Below are 23330 nucleotides of genomic sequence, written 5' to 3' on the forward strand. Positions count from 1 at the left end.
TTGTGGATATTTGAAGCTCGGATGAAAGCGTTCTTATTCATGCCCCTAGAATCTGTGAGGCCTTTTCTTTCTTTTTTTTTTAAAACCAAGAGCCCACAGCAAAACTTGGGTTACTTGGCTGAGAAAAAGAATGTAGAGTGAGGAACCGGGTATCATCTTCAGCCCCAGGCGGGCGACCCAGTGGCGGAAGGGAAGGCAGAGCCCAGGGGTCCCCATCCCGGACCTGGGGCGCAGGCCCCGCTGGGGTGGGAGGGAGAGTGGAGGGCCGGGCAGGCTGCAGCAGCGGATGGCTGCCCCCACTGCCCTGGTGTTACTCGGAGGAGGGAGGTTGCGACAGCAGCCGAGCCCACCCAGCTGCAGCCAGCTCGGGGCTCAGGGCAGGGGCGGGAGGTGACCACCGCGCCGCTGGCCGCCTCACTCGGACATTCCGTTTCTGCCGCTGGAATGCGCGGACAAGGCTCCTTGTTGGCCTTGGGCTGGGTTCCCCGGGCCTGCCTGGCGCTCTAGGCCCCGGGGCGGGGCTGGACGGGGCGGAGCCCGAGGCCGCGGGACCTTTAAATCTGCGCCTCGCGTGGGCTCCCGGCCCCCGACGGACACCGCCAGGCCCGCGGAGCCCACCATGCCGCGCTCGGCCCCCGCGCGCCGCCTCCCGGGACTCCTCCTGCTGCTCTGGCCACTGCTGCTGCTGCTGCCCCTCGCCGCCCCCGACCCCGTGGCCCGCCCGGGCTTTCGGAGACTGGGGACCCGAGGTCCCGAGGGCAGCCCTGGACGCCGCCCCTCTTCTGTGGCTCCCGACGGCGCGCCCGCTTCCGGGGCCAGCGAGCCCGGCCGCGCCAGCGGTGCAGGTACAGGCGGGCAGCGGGAGGGACGTGTGAGCATCGAAGGAGGAGGAGAAGCCCGGGGCATCCACCAAGCGCGCTACATCCCGGCCTCAGGCCGACCGTGGTGCGGGAGAGAGAGGCCCCTCCCGGATGAATCCTGTAGGGGAAACTGAGGTCCAGAGAAGGGGAGGGAGATGCTCCGTATCACTCATGTGTCCAGGCTAGAATGTGGGTCTCCTGAAGCTCTCACTCCGGCAACCTCCCCTGTGATTTGGCCAGGAGCACAGGGCAGCTGGGGAGCGCAGGGGCTGCTGCCCAGCTCCGTCCCAATCCTGACCTCTCCATTCAGTGAGCAAACCCTTCCCGAGACTGCTGTTAGTTCTCATGGAATCCCTCTATCTCCATCCAATATCAGGGCGTGATCCTTCCTCCCCTCCCACAGCCCTCAGACTGCCTCAGACTGGAAGGTAAAGGATGGGGGTGTGAGACCAGGAGGAGACCCGAGGAGCCGCTGGATACCCCAGGACCAAGACGTTCTGGGTCTTTGGCGAACAATTCTATTTCTCTTTTTGGTCAGCAATTGATTCTTGAAGCAGAGCAAAGCTCATAGTGCAGCGAAGCGGGCAGGTCGTTTGACACAGCCCCTGACAGCACATGAAGGGAAACTGAGGCGTATCAAGGTGAAGGGACTCTGTGAATCAGTGTCAGAGCCCACAATAAAATTCAGGGCTCCGAAATCCCAAGCAGGGTCTCTTTCTACCGCCCTAGCCTACCAACCTCTTAATATGGTTTACATAAGATTGTATCTTCATTTCCAAAAAGCCCAGCTTCAGTCTTGCTAAAGAGAGTCTGTGCCAGGCCATTTCTGGGTATGCAGTCTCATCTGGCCAGCCACGCTGCATGCCTCAGGCTGATTTGAATTGTCTATCCCCTACTGCATCTTTCTGGATAAGCTGAGAAGGAGCTCAAGGGACTTCTTCCTGACTCAAATACTCAGTCCCCGTATTTGAAGTGGCAGATTTGAAATGGCAAAAGCATTGCTGCTGAGGCAGGAGGTGCTGGGGTCCACAGGGTTAGATTCAGCTGGTGGCTGGTTGCTGCAGGCCGGGAATTGAGGGAAAGTCTTTCTTCTGGAAGTTAACCTTACTCTAGTCCTGACCCGCCTCCCTCTGGGATGGGACTGGAAAAGGAAGGAGAGATTCAGCATCAGGTGGCCATGACCCCCTGAGCTGCACTAGTCTTTTATTACCTGGAATTCGAAACTGATCATGAATGATAATCCCTTAATATATGCCAGATTCCAGCCTGGCGTCGTGGCTCACGCCTGTAATCCAAGCACTTTGGGAGGCCGAGGCAGGCAGATCACGAGGTCAGGAGATCGAGACCATCCTGGCTAACACGGTGAAACCCCATCTCTACTAAAAATACAAAAAATTAGCCGGGCGTCGTGGCCGGTGCCTGTAGCCCCAGCTACTCAGGAGGCTGAGGCGGGAGAATGGTGTGAACCCGGGAGGTGGAGCTTGCAGTGAGCTGAGATCTCACCACCGCACTCCAGCCTGGGCGACAGAGCGAGACTCTGTCTCAAAAAAAAAATTTAAAAAAAGCCAGATTCCACTCTGTTCCAAATTCTCTCCTTTTAGCAACCAGAAATTGCTAAGCTTTGCTATGGAAGCAGGACTATAAGGACTCAGTGGTATTGTGAGTATGGGAACATTTTAGGAGATTCAGATTCTTTCTTTGTTCTTGGGAATCAAATTGCTGCTATTTAGTAAATGGGAGTGAGATTCAAAAACAACTAATGACTGATGCCGAGTGAGTACCAATCAGGAAGGAACCAGATGTTCACAGAATTTTCTGCCACCCTGGTCAAGCCTCCCTCAGGTATTAGTTTTCTACGGCCGCTGTAACAACTTACCGTGAATTTAGTGGCTTAAAACAACACACATTTATTATCTGAGAGTTCTGTGGGTCAGAAGTCTGACACTGGTCTCACTGGGCTAAGATTAAGGTGTTGGCAGGGCTGCATTCCTTTCAGGAGTCTCTAGGGGAGACGCCATTTCCCTTCCCTTTCCAGCACATGAAGGCTGCTGAGTTCCTTAGCTTATGGCTTTTTTCTTCCATCATCAGAGCCAGCTAAAGCAGGTTGAGGCCTTCTCACATTGAGTTACTCACATTTCTTTCCTCTGCCTTCCTCTTCTACTTTATAATTACATTGACTCACTGAATAATCCAGGATAACCTCTCATGTAGAGGTCTTTAACTTAATCACACCTGCAAAGTCTCTGCCCTTTGCCATGTAAAAGCAACACGTTTCTGGAATTAGGATGTGGATGTCTTTGGGGGGGCATTATTCTGCATACCACACCCCGAATAGAGGATTCGGTGTGTATAACCAAGTGGAGAAGGAAGGAATCATGCACATGTAGTTATAAGAACATAGCTGTGATATTTATAAGGACACCATTTGGGTGTTGGTGAAAGCACTGTCAATTATGGAGTTCATATCTTCTTGTTGCCCCCATCCTTTCTTTTTCTAATTATGCAAAAATACTTTGACCCATCTCCAGGAAAGATTTTCAACATAATTCTTCATCCTAGCTCTAGATCTATGGGACTTTAGGAATGAAGTAAAATTCTGGAGTTTTTTTTTTTTTTTTTTTTAAATATTTGAAGAGATTTATTCTGAGACAAACATGAGTGACCATGGCCCGTGACACAGCCCTCAAGAGTCCTGAGAACATGTGCCCAAGGTGGCCAGGGTGCAGCTTGTTTTTATACAATTTAAGGAGGCATGAGACATCAATCAAATACATTTAAGAAATACATTGGTTTGGTCCTAAAAGGTGGGACAACTCAAAGCCTGTGGTGGGTGGGGGGGCGGGGCTTCCAGGCTATAGGTAAATTTAAACATTTTCTGGTTGACAACTGGTTGAGTTTGTCTAAAGACCTGGGATCCATAAAAAGGAAATGTTCAGGTTAAGATAAAAGACTGTAGAGACCAAGGTTCTTTTGAAGTCTGATAGTGGCTAACCTTAGAGACAATAGATGACAAATATTTCCTATTCAGATCTTTATTATTATTATTATTTTACTTTAAGTTCTGGGATACATGTGCAGAATGTACATGTTTGTTACGTAGTTATAGATGTGCCCTGGTAGTTTGCTACACCTATCAACCCATCATCTAGGTTTTAAGCCCCACATAGATTAGGCATTTGTCCTAATGTTCTCCCTCCCCTTGTCCCCCACCCCTGACTGGCCCTGGTGTGTGATGTTCCCCTCCCTATATCCATGTGTTCTCATTGTTCAACTCCCACTTATGAGTGAGAACATGTGGTATCTGTGACAGTCTGCTGAGAATGATGGCTTCCAGCCTTTATGTCCCTGCAAAGGACATGAACTCATTCTTTTTTATGGCTGCTGGAGTTTTTTTTTTTTTTAAAGAAAGAATTTTAATTCCTTTTTTTTTTTTTTTTTTGCTTTTAGAGACAGGGTCTCATTCTATCATCCAGGCTGGAGTGTAGTGGTGCGATCGTGGCTCACTGCAGTCTTGACTCTCTAGCTTTAAGTGATCCTCCTGCCTCAGCCCCCTGAGAAGCTGGGACTACAGGTGCCTGCCACCATGCCTGGCTAATTTTTAAATTTTTTGTAGAGATGAGATCTCCCTATGTTGCCCAGACTGGTCTAGAACTCCTGAGCTCAAGTGATCCTTCTCCCTCGGCCTCTCAAAATGCTGGGATTACAGGCGCAAGCCACTGCACCTGGGTTTAATTCCTTTTGACTTAACTAAATACATGACGTACAGCATATTTCAGGGCTGTGGCTCAAAGTCAACAAGCAGGATGTTTACTGAATACATGAGAGAATGTTGACTTTTGTGGAGGAAAATGTTGCCTCAGAGAGAGGTAACTGGGATTCAGTAGCAAGCGCCCAGGGGCTTGGAGTCTGGAAACCTGGAGTCCAATCCATGCTCTACCACTTTCTAGTTCTCACAACTCCTTGAACCTCAGGTTTCTCACCTGTAAAATGGGTATAAAAACCACCTCTGCACCTCCAGTTTCACAGGGTTGATGTGTTGGTACCTTGTGATTCCTAAAGTGTTACTGAAAGGAAGATATTATTTTTGTTAATTAAATACCTCCAAGCAGCAGGCTAAAAATAAGAAGATAATTTTCTGCTTTTAAAAGAAAACTAGACAGAGACATAAGGTCAGCTGTTCCAGGTAAGGTTTATTTTTATTTTTATTTTTATTTTTTTCCTATAAAGTGCTTAGTCTAGGCATTAATTTTGAATCTACCTTTTTTTTCCTACTCACTAAGTAAATTACCTTCTTAGAGTAGCATCAACTTCTGCCTCCTGGCCGGGCACGGTGGCTCAAGCCTGTAATCCCAGCACTTTGGGAGGCCGAGGCGGGCGGATCACGAGGTCAGGAGATCGAGACCATCCTGGCTAACACAATGAAACCCCGTCTCCACTAAAAATACAAAAAAATTAGCCGGGTGTGGTGGCGGCGCCTGTAGTCCCAGCTCCTCAGGAGGCTGAGGCAGGAGAATGGCGAGAACCCGGGAGGCGGAGCTTGCAGTGAGCCGAGATCGCGCCACTGCACTCCAGCCTGGGCGACAGAGCGAGACTCCGCCTCAAAAAAAAAAAAAAACAAAAAACAAAAAACAACTTCTGCCTCCTTATTAGGAAAGGAAAGAGCCTTGAATGACACTTCATGCCCCAGGACCTCATTTCCATTGAGGGCTGCATGCGTGTAACGCCTGTTTGCATGTGCATGTGTGTTGGGTGAGAAGGGGGAATGGCTTGAAAAAGAAGTTTAGGGCTGGGCACTGTGGCTCACACCTGTAATCCCAGCACTTTGGGAGGCCGAGGTGGGAGAATCATCTGAGGTAAGGAGTTTGAGCCAAGCCTGGCCAACATGGTGAAACCCCATCTCTACTAAAAACAAAAAAATTAGCTGGGTGTGGTGGTGTGCACCTGCAGTCCTAGCTACTCAGGAGGCTGAGGCAGGAGAATTGCTTGAACCCGGGAGGCAGAGGTTGCAGTGAGCCGAGACCGCATCACTGCACTCCAGTCTGGGTGACGGAGCAAGACTCCACCTCAAAAAAAAAAAAAAAGAAAAGAGAAAAAGAAGTTTAGTAATTGGCTTTTTTCTTGTCTCGTCCTGACTTGTGGATTTGATTTTTGTATTGAGGAGAGAGGGTGTGCAAACAGGGGTTGGGGGAAACAGGAAAGACTGGGAAAGAATAGATGAACACTAAAACGTACTGATGTACTGTGATACTATAGTATGTCAGGTACTTTTATGTAGAAAAGAGATAAGTTCCTTGAAGGTGGGGAATCTGGCTTATTTGCTTTTGTAGCTCCAGGACTTCGTACAGGTAGGCCCTCAAAAAATGTTTCTGGTGAATGAATACGTGAAAGAGAGATGACCAAGAGAGTTTGATGGGGCAGTAGGGTAGATACCAGATCACAATCCCTGCTTCTTACGAGACATGCTCACGAAGATGGAAGTGCACCAAACAGATACAAGATTAAGTTGGCATCCTTCTTTCTACCTTTTTTTTTTTTTTTTTTTTGAGATGAAGTCTCGCTCTTGTCACCCAGGCTGGAGTGCAATGGCGTGATCTCAGCTCACTGCAACCTCCACCTCCCAGGTTCAAGCGATTCTCCTGCCTCAGTCTCTCGAGTAGCTGGGATTACAGGCGCATGCCACCATGCCCTGCTAATTTTTGTAGTTTTAGTAGAGACGGGGTTTCACCATGTTGGCCAGGCTGGTCTCGAACTCCTGACCTCAGCTGATCCACCCAGCCTCCCAAGTGCTGGGATTACAGACGTGAGCCACTGCACCCGGGTCCCTATTTCTACTTTTAATTAGGAAAGGAAAGAGCCTTGAGTGACAATTTTCAGGCTTCAGTGAGCCCCCAAATTCACTAAACAGGAATGATGGCCAGATGGAGGGGGGATTCAGGGATACTCTGGAGCAGTTTTCACCCACTTGGAAGTGGAGTAAAAGAGGGGGGCCACCAGAAGAGCCCCTGAGTGCCTTGCCTCAGACTTCCATTGCCTGAGGCCTGGGCACAGTGGTTGGCAGTGAGGCTGTCCCTGAGGGCCCAAGGCCTTTTACATGGTTCAGGGACACATTGTCCAATTGCTCCAGATAGCCAAGGTGCTTAAGAAACATCTAGAATCCTTTAATTCTCAGGAATCATGAGGGTCCTTGGGAGCAAAACTTAAGCAGAGGGATGAGGTTCTAAGTGAAATTTCAGGGTTCAGCCAGCCTGCAGGTGAGGTATTTGGGGAAACTTCACACCTCTAGGTGAATTCTCACTAGGGAATTCTGAAGTCCTTGGTGCTTTCAACACCCCAATGGTCTTGGGGAAGGTCGCAGGCAGTGGCGATGTTGGGGTCAGGAGATGCTGCCTTGCCTGGCCTCCTGGAATCCCAGAGTTCTCTGGAAGGGAGGATTATCGCATTTCTAACTGTGATCTGATCATTGCCTGGTCTTTTGCAGGTGTTTGTAAGAGCAGGCCCTTGGACCTGGTGTTTCTCATTGATAGTTCTCGTAGTGTACGGCCCCTGGAATTCACCAAAGTGAAAACTTTTGTCTCCCGGATAATTGACACTCTGGACATTGGGCCGGCTGACACGCGGGTGGCAGTGGTGAACTATGCTAGCACTGTGAAGATCGAGTTCCAACTCCAAGCCTACACAGATAAGCAGTCCCTGAAGCAGGCTGTGGGTCGAATCACACCTTTGTCAACAGGCACCATGTCAGGGCTGGCCATCCAGACAGCAATGGATGAAGTCTTCACAGCGGAGGCAGGGGCTCGAGGGCCCTCTTCTAACATCCCTAAGGTGGCCATTATTGTGACAGATGGTAGGCCCCAGGACCAGGTGAACGAGGTGGCGGCTCGGGCCCGAGCATCTGGTATTGAGCTCTATGCTGTGGGCGTGGACCGGGCCGACATGCAGTCCCTCAAGATGATGGCCAGTGAGCCCCTAGAAGAGCATGTTTTCTACGTGGAGACTTATGGGGTCATTGAGAAACTTTCCTCTAGATTCCAGGAAACCTTCTGTGGTAAGTTGGTCAGTCTTTGCTTCCAACTAGAAAGGATGTTATGTTCAGACATTATGTACCCAGAGAAAAAGAGTATTATTCTTTTTTTGTGTGTGTGTGGAAATTTAATGAAAAACTTAAATATATCCTGTGTGTGTGTATGTGCGTGTGCGCGTGCACACATGTGTGTGACCAACCTAAACACACTCTATTGGTTTAGGAATATAGAGCTGCATTATATGGAATTTGGTTTGCTCATAAAATCTTCATGTTTGCGTTAGAACTGTGAAGGTCTGCAAATATCCAGGATAAATGACCCTGCTGTTCCCTGTCAGGGTCAGGAAAAACAAAACTCAAGATGCCTGTCCTGTCCCCTCTGCCCCACCACTACGTTTTTTCCCCCGATACATATTTTTTTAGTTTTACCATCTCTAGATCTAACAGAACTCTGTTTGTTCTCCTGCAGAAGACAGGGAGCAGCGTCTGTCCCTGGGGGAGTCAGCAGGCCTCTATTCCAATGTCACCGTCAGCCCGAGCGTGCATTGAGTGAATGCTCTGGTTTTCAGACTGGGCTCTTTATCTGATTACTCTTTGTTGAAGAACAGGATTCAGGGAGCAGGCAGATTAGGGTTTCAGCTCACTTGAAAGAAAGCAAGGTGATCTTAAAAAATCATTCCGTTACTCTGCTACTCCTTCCATCCTTTAGGATGGAATTTGAATAAGAACATGCTAATTTTATTGGAATTTTTAGCATGAACTGACCAAATCTAGGACTACAGATCCATTTAATACTGGAATTTATTTTTAGTCACTGATCAGAATTATGATCTGTGGGACTCATGCTTTATTTTTTTATTATCTGGGGAGAATCTTTTGATGCCTCTATATGAATATCCAAGCAGTTGTGGACAAATTTCTAGTTCAGGTGAATTTTTAAACACAGATACCTTTTTGCAATATAATTTATTCCACACTTATTTATTCAGCATGTATTTATTGATCTCTGATGATACAAAGATAAAGGTAATCCCTCCTTACCATTAAGTAACATTTTGGGGATGGAGATGAGACAAACAAATGAACCAATAATTAATTACAATTGTAAATTTCAAGGAGACTTTTAATCTAAGTTAATGTGAAACCCAGCCATCAATGGTTTGTCAGGAAAAGGGAGATGAAGTCTTGCTCTGGGGCAACGTTTGGCCTCATTGCAGTCAGACTCGGCTGGGATCCCCTTGTCTTTCCTGTCCCAGGACACTGGGCTTTCATAAGCCATCACTGGCTTTGGTGGCATCTACTTGGCATTCATTCATTTCCAAAAAGAAAGTGGCTTTCTTTCTCCCAGGAAATCACTCGTCTACTCCATGCTTGTGGGTGAGAGCTTTTCCATCAACATGTTGGTCTGTGGCAAAGTTGGGTTTCAAAGCTAGCACCTGGGGTTGGGCTTCGAAGGCTATAAAGTAACAAGTGGTGAGTGGCAATCTTTTCCTTCTGGTACAAAAGACCTGCTTGTTCTGGGGGAAAAAATGTCCTCTCTATGGAAAAAAGACTGAGTGGCAGCTTGTTGTAGTCAACGGGTTGGAAAGATCATTCCATGAAGAGGCCCTTCTTGGAAAAATATTAGCCTTGTCCTGTTGCCAAGGGCAGTGGAGGTTGGGTTACCTGCCACAGGAGGGCCCGCCTCCTCCAACAGTCCTCCTTGGTTTCTCAGAAATGACTAAATTCATTGATTCATCTTTCAAAAGCACTAGGAAAAAAATATCCAGTGAGATATAAATGGCTCCAGGAGCAACAAGATGGAGATGTAATTTAGCTAATGTAATCTCATTTATTTTGTTCTTTTCTTTTAACTTGTTTGTATTAGCATATGAGTTCACTATGAATTTAGCATATGGATGACTTCACCCACCTTACATATTCAGAAGACAGTTACCCAGACTGTCCTCTACCATTTGTATGTTCAAAGATGTATCACTGCCCACCTGTGAGTTTATTCTAGGCTTAGACCCATACTTGTGTGAGAATTCTGTTTAGACACAGACTATAGAACCTTGGAAGTCAGATTCTGGCTGCCATGGGACAAGTAGCTTGCGTCACTTCAGGCTGTGCTTTATTGTTCTCCCATTTCTTGTGGTGGGGAAGCACAAATCTTTTTTTTTTCATGGGGAGGTGGATAAGCCAAATAAAACATCCAATTGCCTGGCCTATGTGCTTGGCTTCAGCTCCAAACTCCAAATTCCCTCTCTCCCTTGAGAAAGTCTATATAGCAAGATGTGTGCTTTTACATTAGTAACATTTCTAGTTTAAGAGGAGCATTTCTAATAAGCCAGAGGCAGAAAACAAATAACCCTTTTTTATAGTGAAGTAAAGATAGACTCAGAAAGGAGCCCGGAGAGCAATGTCTACTGACATGGAAGAAGGTATCTCAGATGTTTCCTAAGTGTCAGTGCTGACTGTTGTAAACTTCCTCTGCACAGCGTTGGACCCCTGTGTGCTTGGAACACACCAGTGCCAGCATGTCTGCATCAGTGATGGGGAAGGCAAGCACCACTGTGAGTGTAGCCAAGGATACACCTTGAATGCCGACAAGAAAACGTGTTCAGGTGAGACCTGTGTAGGGGGTCGTGACTGAATCAAATGCTTGGAAACCTATGCTCCAGGTTTTGGACTGGCCTTGTGCTGTGACTCTTTGACCCCTTTTTACCTAACTGCCTTTTGGCTGGTTTACTGTTGTTCATCAGCAGTTTTCCCTGAAAAGGAGCTTAGGGAGAAAAGTGAAATGATACATAAATCAGCTTATTTCCATACTTTTTAAGTTTTAAATAAAACCGTAGGGGAAAAGGCTACTAAGAAAGAGGTCCGGGCTGAGTGCGGTAGCTCAGGCCTATAATTCCCGCATCTTGGGAGGGTGGAGCTGGTAGGATAGTTTGAGGCTAATTCGAGATTAGCCTGGGCAACATAGTGAGACCCCCATCTCTACAAAAAATAATAATAAAAAAAATAAGCCAGGTGTGGTGGTGCATGCCTGTAGTCCTAGTTACTTGGGAGGCTGAGGGGGGAGGATTGTTTGAGACCAGGAGACCGAGGCTGCAGTGAGCTATGATAAAGCCTCTGCTGCACTGCCGCAGAGGGAGACCTTGTCTCACAGAAAACAAAAAGCAAAAAACACACACAAAAAAAGGAAAAGAAAAGGGTCCAAGATTCTTAGTCCTTTTGAGGGTTTGAAATTTTTCCTGGATTTTATTTAATTACATACAAGCTACCCTCTTCCTCTCTATAGTCATAGATGCTCATGGAATCTAGAAGTAGCAAAAAAGTTAGAGGGGTCCTCACTGGTCTGGTACATAGATACGTACATGAAGTCAATGAAGAATGGGAATTAGATTTTTTTTTGTTTTTAATCCTAGAAAAAAGTTTTTGGGAGGAAGAAAGCTGAGAGATAACTTAATTTTATAGATAAGGAAATTGAGATGTACGTAAGGGAGAAAACGTACCCATGCCACAGGATCTCTTAGTGAAAGAGCCAAGACCAGAGGGTTGGCTCCCAACTCCCAGCTGCCCCTCCCTTGTTTCATTAGTGGGGTGTGTGTGTGTGTGTGTGTGTGTGTGTGTGTGTGAAGTGGCGTGGCCCATAATTATTTATTTCTGCCATGCTCTGCATGCATTTACATTTGTCCCAATCATCTTTTGATAGCTCTTGATAAGTGTGCTCTTAACATCCACGGATGTGAGCACATCTGTGTGAACGACAGAAGTGGCTCTTATCATTGTGAGTGCTATGAAGGTTATACCTTGAATGAAGACAGGAAAACATGTTCAGGTAAGTGAGGGAGGAGTCTTTACGACTGCTACTTAGCTGTCTGCCTACCTACCCAGTGATGAAAGGGCAGGTCACATTGACTGGGAAGTTGGTGTGTTTTCCTCTCTTGCTACCATAAGCTTTTCCCATTTTTAAGTTTTATCCAAAACGTCAGAAATGGTAACATGTATGTATCTCCGCCCAAATATATAAATGTGTTGCTCATTTCCTTCTCTGCATCCAGCCCAAACAATCTTTCCCAAATGCTACAGACAATTTAGTAGGTTGAAATCACATAACAACCCACAAGGTACTTGTTGCCTACAAAGGGAAATACAGTAACTTTACAGTGGAGAAATTGGCAGACATCACCTTAACCAAGTGATCAAAGTTAACATCATCAGTGATGACACATAGTGACATCATGGATGACCTGACATGCTGGGCTCAATACTGTGGACACAACAGCACACCTGTAGTATTCTTGCTAAAAATTCAGGTCTCTTCATGAGGAAAGATTAGGCAAACCCAACCTGAGAGACATTCTCAGTTCACAAAATAGTTTTCCAGTACTTCTCAGAAGCATGAAAGTCATAAAAGATAAAGAAAGACTTAGGAAGTGTCCCAGATTAGAGAGGATGAAGGAGATGTGAAACTGAATGCAATGTGGAATCCTGGATTGGATCCTGGACCAGAAAAAGGACATTAATGGCAACGTTTGAATAAAGTCTGTAGATTAGTAAATCATATTGTATCAATGTTAATTTCTGGCTTGATAATCATACTATGGTTATGTAAATTACTGTTTGGGGAAACAAGGTGAAGTACAGGAATTTTTTGCACTGTTTTTACAACGTTTTTTTCTTTTTGAGATGGAGTCACCCAGGCTGGAGTGCAGTGGCGCGATCTCGGCTTACTGCAAGCTCCACCTCCCGGGTTCATGCCATTCTCCTGCCTCAGCCTCCTGAGTAGCTGGGACTACAGGCGCCTGCCACCAGGCCTGGCTAATTTTTTTTTTTGTATTTTTAGTAGAGATGGGGTTTCACTTTGTTAGCCAGGATGGTCTCCATCTCCTGACCTCGTGATCCGCCCTTCTCGGCCTCCCAAAGTGTTGGGATTATAGGCGTGAGCCACTGTGCCCGGCTGCAACTTTTTCATAAATCTGAAATTATCTCAGATGAAAAGTTTAAAAGTAAAAAATAGTTTAAAAATATATCAGGGCCGGGCGCGGTGGCTCAAGCCTGTAATCCCAGCACTTTGGGAGGCCGAGATGGGCGGATCACGAGGTCAGGAGATCGAGACCATCCTGGCTAACACGGTGAAACCCCGTCTCTACTAAAAATACAAAAAAAAAAAACTAGCCGGGCGAGGTGGCGGGCGCCTGTAGTACCAGCTACTCGGGAGGCTGAGGCGGGAGAATGGCGTAAACCCGGGAGGTGGAGCTTGCAGTGAGCTGAGATCCGGCCACTGCACTCCAGCCTGGGCGACAGAGCGAGACTCCGTCTCAAAAAAAAAAAAAAAAAAAAAAAAAAAAAAAATATATATATATATATATATATATATCAGTACAGAGGAAAGTGCATTGAATGAAAATTTGCGTCTTGAGTTTTTATGCTGCTCTGAATCAATTGGTCTCCCTTGTGCTCCTTTCCCTCATTTACAAAAACAGGAGAGGGTTGAACTACAATTTCTTCAAACTCTAATTCTGTGTTTTTCTGAATCTAGCGTAATCAGCCACACAACTGTTGGTGTCCTGCTGAGTTGGGATAAGTACAATAAGGCTAAAAGGAGTGCTTTAGAAAGTATTTATGAGATACTTAGGTTATAAAAACTCAATACTGATGATTTTGAAAAGCAATTGTGGAAGGTCAGAGACTAATTATTGTATGTGCAGGATTTCACTTAACTCAGTTAACTTCTAGTTAGAAAAAAACAGTGCCAATGGCTTTGAATAGTTTCCAGTAAGTTTTCCTCATATGTTTCCAGCTGCAAATAAGGTTTCTATCCATGGGTAATAAAATATTCTTCCACCTTTTATTTCTTGTCTCCTGAATTTTTGTTTCACAGCTCAAGATAAATGTGCTTTGGGTACCCATGGGTGTCAGCACCTTTGTGTGAATGACAGAACAGGGTCCTATCATTGTGAATGCTATGATGGCTACACTCTGAATGCAGATAAAAAAACATGTTCAGGTAAGATCCATTCAAAAAATTCTTTCATTCTTGGGTCTTTTACAGTGAAACCAACTTGCAACTAACCAGCAAAGAGGTTTTTAAAGGTAACTTAAGGAATCAAGGTTCAGACATTCAACCACACTTTTAGATGAAGGCACACATTGCTCAGAGGGTGGTGAGCTCACTGGAGCAAACATAGATTACTTCAGAAAATTACTGGGAAATAGGTAGGGAGTGGGGGATATGAGAAAAGCTAATTAAATGTAGGGTCCTTATCCAGGAAAATATTATAGCTCTGTACACTGAAGACTTTTAAGCAAAGAGAAAACTTTAGTGGAAATCAGCTGGACAGTAACTATTTGGTGTGATAGGATGAACTGATCTTTTTCCAGTTAAAACTTGGCCTGGAACTTTTCTGTAGTGTTAATCTTAAAGCTGGATGATTTTAGTAAAGAAGACTTTGTGAATGCATGAATTAGACCCACACAGATCTTCCAGTAAGTTTGAGGCCGGTCACTCCCTGGCAGTTTCTAGACGATCAATCATCGGTGAAACTCAGCCTTATACGTTGGCCAATGAACCCAGGCCAGTGCTGTTAATCCTCATTAAACTGATTTAAACTTACTGGCAGGACAGGGTGGCATTTATAAATGTAAAAACACTCCCGAGAGAAATTCCAAGCTCTCAAGGTGTTGTTTAGCTTTGGCATATTGAATGTGTTTTAGATTTGATGTTTATTTTCCTCTCCCTTGAGGAGATACAGACTTCATCAAGACAAAGGGAAATGGCATGTCACCCAGTCCCATGGGTGAAACCAATAAAAAAATACTGGGCACCTACTTTGTTCCCAGGATGGCACTAAGCATTGTGAGCATATAAAGAAGCCTAAGTTTCTGCCTCTGAGCAAGTTAAGCCTGGGTGAACAGACAGCCGGCTCCTTAGGAAAGCAGAGACCGAGCCAGGGAGAGGGACGGATGGAAACGAAGGGCTGTAGAGGCTGGGGAGGTGGGCATCTGCGAAGGGCTGGTGTTGGGCCTTGAAGGAGGGTGAAGGTTTCAATGGAGAGAAGTGGAAAGTGGCACTGGCCAGGGACTGGCTTGAGCTAATTTGTTCAGGGCAGGATGACTAAGAAGGTTGGGGTGGAGAGAATTCACCTATGGCTGTATTTCTCGAACTAGTGACAAGTGTCCCAGTTGGTACTTTAAGCTGCCAGGAACATTGAAGACCTGGGAAAACAAACCAAAAACAAATTTCCATTCAAACTAACAGATAGTATGGAATACAGTGAAGCAATTTATTTTTTAAAAAAACATAAATCAAAGAAAATTTTTAGTGAAGGCAGACAACACTGCCAGATGCCAGTATCCCGTATTCTTCAAAGCCTACTGTAGGCCATGCAGGATTCTAGGCATTTTAGCTACACTAATGCCCCTTAATACTGACAGCAACTTTAGAAGGAAACTGATTAAGTAATCTGCCCATGGTTACTCCACTAGCAAGTAGCAGACCCAGGGTTCAAACCCAGGTACTTGCTCTAGTGGTTACATAGGCTGTTAACCACTAAGCCATACTGTCTTAGTGTACAAAGCACAGGAGAGTGAAGAGGGACAGAAGAGAAAGACATACTAGTGGGAAAGTTAGTTTTATATATATATATATATATATATATTTTTTTTTTTTCTTCTCTTTTTTGAGACAGGGTCTCACTCTGTCACCCAGGCTAGAGTGTGGTGGTGTGATCTCGGCTCACTACAGCCTCTACCTCCCAGGCTCAAGTGATTCTCCCACCTCAGCCTCCTGAGTAGCTAGGACTACAGGCGCATGCCACCACACCTGGCTAATTTTTGTATTTTTTGTAGAGATGGGGTTTTGACATTTTGTCCAAGCTTGTCTTGAATTCCTGAGCTCAAGCAATACACCTGCCTTGTGCTGGGATTACAGGTGTGAGCCACTGTGCCTGGCCTATTTATATGTTTTAAAGTAATAGTGAATACTGCTATAAAGCTGAGGAACATCCCATGGATCGGATCCCTTCTAATGGTCTGCTTTTCCCTTGCTAGTGGTAGGAAGGCTTGTAAATTTAACGTGGAGCCCCAGATCAGGCCCAGGGGCTGGAAGGATGTCCATTTGCTACCTGTAGAGTGGGTACTAAGCTGGAATGAGGTGAAAAAAATGAAACACCCTGCTAGAAGGCATTTTGCTGAAAAAAAAAAAATCTAAATTGTAGCACTGAAAGGGAATAGCCATATTAAGGTTAGAAAGGCACTTTATGTATAGATTATATATTGCCTTGCATTTCACACAAAGCTATTCTATAGGCATTAGTAAGCCACAAAAGGTTCTGCATGTGAAATGACATTTAAGAGGAAAGTTAGAGGGAAATAAACTGTTTTGGTTCCTGCAATGGCAAAGGAGGAACCTATGTCTTCTAGGAAGGCTTTCTGGGTTTTAAAGGAGAATTGCTGTTTTATTTGTCCTAGGCCAGTCTGAACATGAGATGAGTATGGCACTTTGCTCTGCTCTCCACTCAAATTTGGGCAAATTGCATTTGTCCCTGAAATGTTATTTGTGATAGATAGTACGTACTTCACTCTCTAATCATACACATCATCATTACTAATACTGTATCATTTTCCCATCTGTGCTTGTGTGTATGTGCGTGTGTCTCCAGGTCAATGTTTTCTGTTCCGCTTTGTAAGCTATGAAGGCAGGCACTTGGTCAATATAGTGCTTTTTGTGCAGCATCAAACTTAGTTCCATGTATGACTAGGTCCCTCAAACATTATTTTTGGTGGTGATGATGATTATCCATGAGTAGCTGGGGATGATGGAAGCAGGAAAGGCTGGAGGTAAGTTCTGGAATACAGTCAAGACTCAGTGCCACCCAATGCTGTGGGTAGAAAAAAAGAAAAGGTACCCTTAGATATCTGCGAGAGATATAAAGGAAAGGAATGTGTGTGATGTGAGGCCAAAGGGATGAGAGGTATGGGAAGAGAAAACAGGCTTGCTCCTGCAGCATGGGGCCTGTTGCTGACTACTGACTACTACTGCATTCTCAGCACTTGCGGGGACCAAATGGAAACTTCTTCTCTCAGACATTTGTGTTTACTTTTCTATTTAATGTGTGAATATTTTCTTTCCTGCACCATGTGCGGTCAGTCCGTGACAAGTGTGCTCTAGGCTCTCATGGTTGCCAGCACATTTGTGTGAGTGATGGCGCCGCATCGTACCACTGTGATTGTTATCCTGGCTACACCTTAAATGAGGACAAGAAAACATGCTCAGGTGAGGATCAGCCCTTTAAGCCCATTTCCTTCGGTAGAAAAATTTTTTCAGGAGCGAGCCTTTTTCTTTCTAAGACACAGTTGTGATTCTTTCTCCTTGTCAGAATTCTCCAGTGGCTCCCACTGGTCTACAGAATAAAACAGTGATACCCCTCCACCAGGCAGCCTACCCTCCATGAGCTGTTTCTGTCTTCTCTCTTTTTCACATTTTTCTTAATAATTAAACTTTCTGCCTAAATCTGGATTTTTTTATTGTGGTAAAATACACATAAAATTTACCATTTCAATTATTTTCAAGTGTATAGTTCGGTGGCATTAAGTACATTTACATTGTTGGGCAACAACCACCACTATCCATCTCCAGAAATTTTTTATCATCCCAAAATAAAACTCTGTACCAATGAAACAATAACTGCTCATCACCCGCTCCCCTCAGCCCATGGTAACTACTTCTCTCATCCTGGCTTTTAAAACTTTTCTACTACATTTGCCCCCAGATTCACTGATTCTTCCTGCATCCTGGTCCAGCCACAGTGGGCTGTTTGATGGTCCAGGAGCATGCCCTGCACTCACTCGTTTCCACCCTCCCCTCAATGCTTTTGCTTGTCAGAATCCAAGAACCACATTCTTGCCAACATCTGGTTTTGCTGAATTACATTTTTGCCAATCTAGTGGATGCTTTTTTCATTTCCTGGTTACTAATGAGGTGAGGCATCTTTTCCTGGGGAGTACTGCCATTTTAACAGTCTTTCATTCCATTAACATGGTATGTATTTTATTTTAATTTAATTTAATTTTATTTTAGGTCTTCTTTAATTTCTTTCAAAATTGTTTTGTAGTTTTCAGTGTATAAGTCTTGTACTTTTAAAAATATTTATTCCTAACTATTTTATTCCTTCTGGTGCTATTATAAGCACCATTTCTCCATTTCTCAACTTTCAATTTTGCTACAACCCAGGTTTGAGAAATGGAGTTTCAGATCCATTTCTCAACTTTCAATTTTTCTACAATCCAGGTTTACAATTTTCTGTGAAGTGTTTTAATTAGAATATCCTACTCAGCCCATGCCCTCCTAGAGCTTAGAGACTATCAGGCAAGACAGACACTGAACAAGTATTATAAGTACCCGTCTTATGGATACAGGGATCATGGACAGGTAGTTGATATTCAATAGATACTTCCTGGTTTATTGACTGATTAAGATGGGATTTGGACTGGCTGTCCCTAAAAGGTTCAATAGGATTTAGACAGGTGGATAGATGATAGATTATATTTAATGAATTTATGATCTCCCATCCCTATATTGGATCTTTGTAAAATGTTAGAGTAAAAATGTTGCAGCAAAGGACCATTTCCTGTCCTCGGGCAATGGAATTACTCCATTGGAAGATGATACACCAGTCTTCAGACCTGGGAAGTTACTCTTATTTCTATTCAAAACTTTAGGAGGAGCCCTGATACTGAAAAGGAGTAGCTGCCTCACTGAATTACAGAAAGAAATAGGAATTACTTTTATCACCTCTTATATTTGGCTAAATGTCAATACAAACCTGAATTTTCAGTTCCAAAGTATTTATTGGTAAGAACTACGACTCTCACTTCAAACCATTCAATAGAATAACAGCCCTCTACAGGAAATCAGGACTTAACCAATTTTTATCTTTTTTTTGTTTGTTTTTTGAGACGGCGTTCACTCTGTCACCCAGATTGGAGTGCAGTGGTGCGACCTCAGCTCACTGCAACCTCTGCCTCCTGGGTTCAAGCGATTCTCCTGCCTCAGCCTCCAGAGTAGCTGGGATTACAGGCGTGTGCCACCATGCCCAGCTTATTTTTGTGTTTTTATTAGAGACAGGGTTTCACTATGTTGTCCAGGCTGGTCTCGAACTCCTGACCTCAAGCGATCCACCCACCTTAGCCTCCCAAAGTGCTGGGATTTCAGGTGTGAGCCACCGTGCCTGGCCCTGGTTTTCACCTTTGATACCTTTTGGCCATACAAATAGAGTACTATTGTCCTAGTTTTATTTTATTTATTTTTAAGAGACAGGGTCTTACTCTGTGACCCAGACTGGAGTGCAGTGGTGTGATCATGGCTCACTGCAGCCTTGAACTCCTGGGCTCAAGTGATCCTCTGCCTCAGCCTCTTGAGTAGCTGGGATTACAGTTTTGTGCCACTATGCCTGGCTATTTTACTTTTTTGTAGAGTCAGAGCCTTTCTTTGTTGCCCAGGGTGGTCTTGAACTCCTTGCCTCAAGTGATCCTTCTGCCTCAGCCTCCAAAAGTGCTGGCATTATAGGAATAAGGCACTGCAGCAGGCCCATTTTCCTTTCTTAATTACACAGTATCACATGAACACTGTCTTATCTCTATATCCCTGGCCTCCCTCTATACCAACCATGTTTTTCTAAATTTACTTTTTATCATGAATAATTTCTGGCAATCACAAAAGTACAGAGAATAAAATAATGAACCCTTATTTAAGAATCACTCAGCTTTGACAATTATAAACATTTTTCCCAATGTCTCCTAAGATGAATTTTTCTGTGATAAGTATTTTCTCATCTTTTTGTTTGTTCATATATCCCTTTAACTCTTGGGAAATGCACTGAGGTAAGTCTTAACGGTGGAAATATTCAGTTGTGGATTTCCTGATTTGTTATGATTCCTATATAGCTATTCCTAGATAGTATATTTGTGTACTGTCGTTGTCTTCAGCCATTGAGGAAGCACGAAGACTCGTTTCTACTGAAGATGTTTGTGGATGTGAAGCTACGCTGGCATTCCAGGAGAAGGTCAGCTCGTCTCTTCAAAGACTGAACACTAAACATATCCTTTCTGGATGGTTTTCTGCTTCTGCCTGGAGCCAGCCTAGGTACTACAATTGAGCCAAACACTTTAAGACATTCCACAGGCAAGTGACTTATTTGTTAGGTTTTAGTATGAGCAGTAGTAATACACAACTTAAAAAAAATTAGAGTTCTTTTCTAATGATTTAATAGACTGTTTCACCCATTCAATATTTACATGTAAAAGCTGCCTATTTTGTTCCCTAGTGCTTTTCCATAACTGTATATGCTCTTACATAACAGATGGAACATTTATGCTAATGATCCCTTAATATGGCTTTCTTAGTTCAGAATCTGTAAATGTACAAGGCAAGTCAGCTGATTAATGGGGGATATCTCAGATTACACAGTTGTACACTTTAACTAGCCAAGTAGTCAAAAAGCAGACTTTAAAATGTAACACGATACAATCTCAGAAACTTTCAAAATCAATTCTTTCTCCAAAGGAGTAACTCGGGAAAAGTTTCTCAGAACAGTTCAAGTTAACAACTCTGTTCCTATGTACCCTAGAGGAGCGGAATTCAGATTGTGGTAGGTGCCATCTAGGCATATGCAGAGACTTTTAAGGGAGGTATAGATAATTGGAAAGAATCAATTTCCAAATCCTTCACTTGCTTAGGACACTACTTGGAATCAGTTGGCATCTTCTTTTCCCATCTTTCATTTCGTTTCACCATTCTCCTAACTTTTCACAAGAAAGGCATACTTCTCATTTACCCTAGATCTACTAAGGTGCATTTCTTAGAAGAGCAGAATCTTGAGAGAGCCAAACAAAGGGACAACCCAACTATCCCTTTAATCAAGACATCATAAACATTGTTTCCCCCATCCCTCACACTAAGATGCTGCTCCAATTACATTTTCTATGAACAAAAACATCTGAATACTTTTATTGCGCTCTCTGCCAAGAACAGGATGTTTGACTTTTAGACTGAATTCAACTTTTGGTGAGAAAGCAGTTTTGCTCTTTTTTTCCACTTATCATAGGACATTATCGTTTTATCTTGTGTTGAAGTGTTTGAAAGTGTGTTTATATTTTCTAATGTGTAAAACTAAATGGTGTTGGCCTTAACAACTTGCCACTTGATGGCATTTTGGAGAAGTTGCAAGTAAATGAATATGGACAAATACATCGTTAAATTGCTCCAATTTCTCACCTGGAAATGGGGACAGCTTGGTATACACTTAATACTCATGCATTCTTTTGCACACCTGTTATTGCCAATGTTCTTGCTAATAATTTGCCATTACCTGTATTAATGCTTGAATATTACCTGATAAATTGTATGAAGATCTTCTGGAGAATCAGAATGATTTTTCCAAGGAAATAAATATGCAGATCCTTATTAAGAGCAAACTTTAGTGTCTCTAAGTTATGACTGTGAAATGATTGGTAGGAAATAGAATGAAAAGTTTAACGTTTCCTTATCTACTAATTGAGCCATTTAATTTTTAAATGTTTATATTAGACAACCATATTCACGATGGAAACTTTAGGTCTAGTTTCTTTTGATAGTATTTATAATATAAATCAATCTTATTACTGAGAGTGCAAATTGTACAAGGTATTTACACGTACAACTTCATGTAACTGAGATCAATGTAATTTTGAACTATTTAACACTTTTTGTTTTTTGCTTATTTTGTTGCAGTATTATTGAAGATGTGATCAATAATAGCTTGCAATACACATATCTAAAAATAGTTAACACAGATCAAGTGAACATTACATTGCCATTTTTAATTCATTCTGGTCTTTGAAAGAAATGTACTACTAAAGAGCACTAGTTGTGAATTTAGGGTGTTAAACTTTATACCAAGTACAAGAAATCCTAAATTGACTTCATTATTTTGCTTCAGGATCCAAGTGATAAAGTTATATATTTATAAAATTGCTATAAATCGATAAAATCTAATGTTGTCTTTTTAATGTTAGTGATCTGCCTGCCTCAGCCTCCCAAAGTGCTGGGATTACAGGCGTGAAAGTCTAACATTTTTACTTATATATTAGATACATATAATTCTTTTGGCTTTGAAACTTGCAACTTTTAGAACAAAACAGTCCTTTAAATTTTGCACTGCTCAATTCTTTTTTTGGTTTGTATTGTCTTTAATAAAAGTTATTACCTTTACATATTATCATGTCTGGTTTTTGATGACTCATCAATTTTGTCTATTAAACATATTTCTTTAAATTATACTGAATTAACAATTATTTTGACATTCAACAGTTTCTTATCAAAAGACAGAAGTTTGATACTCCTCCTATAGTTTAACCTCACACTCTTGAGGCTAAAAGTGTAAGTTCAGGTTCAAAAGAAAGGCTTCAATATAAAATTACCTAAATTTGGATAAAATAATGATGACCTTTACATTAATATAAGCTCCTGAAAAGCAAATATAACCTACACATGTAAATATAAAATATAAACTTTAAGGAAGGAACAAAAACTAAATATACCAAGGAAATATATAAAACATCTGTTACTTTTCAAAAAATTTGAAAAGGTATGACACAGAGCTACAGTAGTATTTTCCAGACTTGTTTGAGCCCCACATCAGTAATACGTATCAATATACCACAGAGGAATGGTGGTATAGAAGGAATAAATGAGAGTTCATGTGCAAGAAGGGAAAAATATTTAAAGAGAGGTGAGTTTTCAAGTGTCACCATTAGTAACTAGCTTCAACTAATCATGTCTTGGCCAGTTTATTGGAAACTCCTGGGTTAGATAATACTTATTTGTCTCATGCGTCCAGTATAGGGAGCCTATGGGCAGGGGCCAACGTATCTTCAACAGACACATAAACAATAGAAAACAAACGTATTATCTGAATGGGATTGGGTTAAGTTTGGAAATAATTCCTCAGGGAGACTGATTTGTGTTGGTTTGGCTAGGCACAACTGGCCTGTTAAGAGGGTGGGACCATCACGGAATACATAAAGTGGCTTGGGAAGCAGAGCCGGATGGAAGGTTGCCCCGCAGAAAGCATACTGCCTTACTTAAGGTGGGGGCTCCCTAGTGAAAACATTTAGGATTGAGGGAAGATCTGATTTTGGATGGAGTTTAGATTTGTTAGGAAAGGCACTAGAGACTATTGTCAATTCTGTAATAGATTGTGCTGGGTGAGACAAATCACCGAGGTCAAAGGATTGGAGGATTTTTATGTTTTATTTTTGTCTGAGATGGTAAAAGACTCCAAGTGGAGAAATTAACTACTGATGCATAAATTACATGCTAGAGTATGGTAAAGGGGAAAGCCAGAAATAAAAACATGGGTGAGACCAAATAATTTCATGAGATTGGTTCTACTTGGATTTCTGCCCTATGCCTTATATTTTGA

General features: G+C 43.2%; 1 protein-coding gene across 2 annotated transcripts; it reads left to right on the forward strand.

Annotated features, from left to right (window-relative positions):
* The first annotated feature begins 581 nt into the window (after positions 1-581).
* MATN3 (matrilin 3) lies at positions 582-22119 on the forward strand. 2 transcript variants are annotated; one of them, XM_065527369.2, is made up of 8 exons: positions 582-845; positions 7339-7905; positions 10362-10487; positions 11579-11704; positions 13751-13876; positions 17018-17143; positions 19855-19963; positions 21067-22119. In XM_065527369.2, the coding sequence occupies exons 1-8, from the start codon at positions 620-622 to the stop codon at positions 21122-21124; spliced, it is 1464 nt and encodes a 487-aa protein (XP_065383441.1). In that variant the 5' UTR covers positions 582-619; the 3' UTR covers positions 21125-22119. The 2 variants fall into 2 exon arrangements, with proteins under 2 accessions (XP_065383441.1, XP_065383442.1); XM_065527370.2 differs by lacking the exon at positions 11579-11704.
* Positions 22120-23330: the final 1211 nt, after the last annotated feature.

The sequence above is a fragment of the Macaca fascicularis genome, chromosome 13, assembly GCF_037993035.2.
Source record: "Macaca fascicularis isolate 582-1 chromosome 13, T2T-MFA8v1.1".
Classification (NCBI taxonomy): domain Eukaryota; kingdom Metazoa; phylum Chordata; class Mammalia; order Primates; family Cercopithecidae; genus Macaca; species Macaca fascicularis.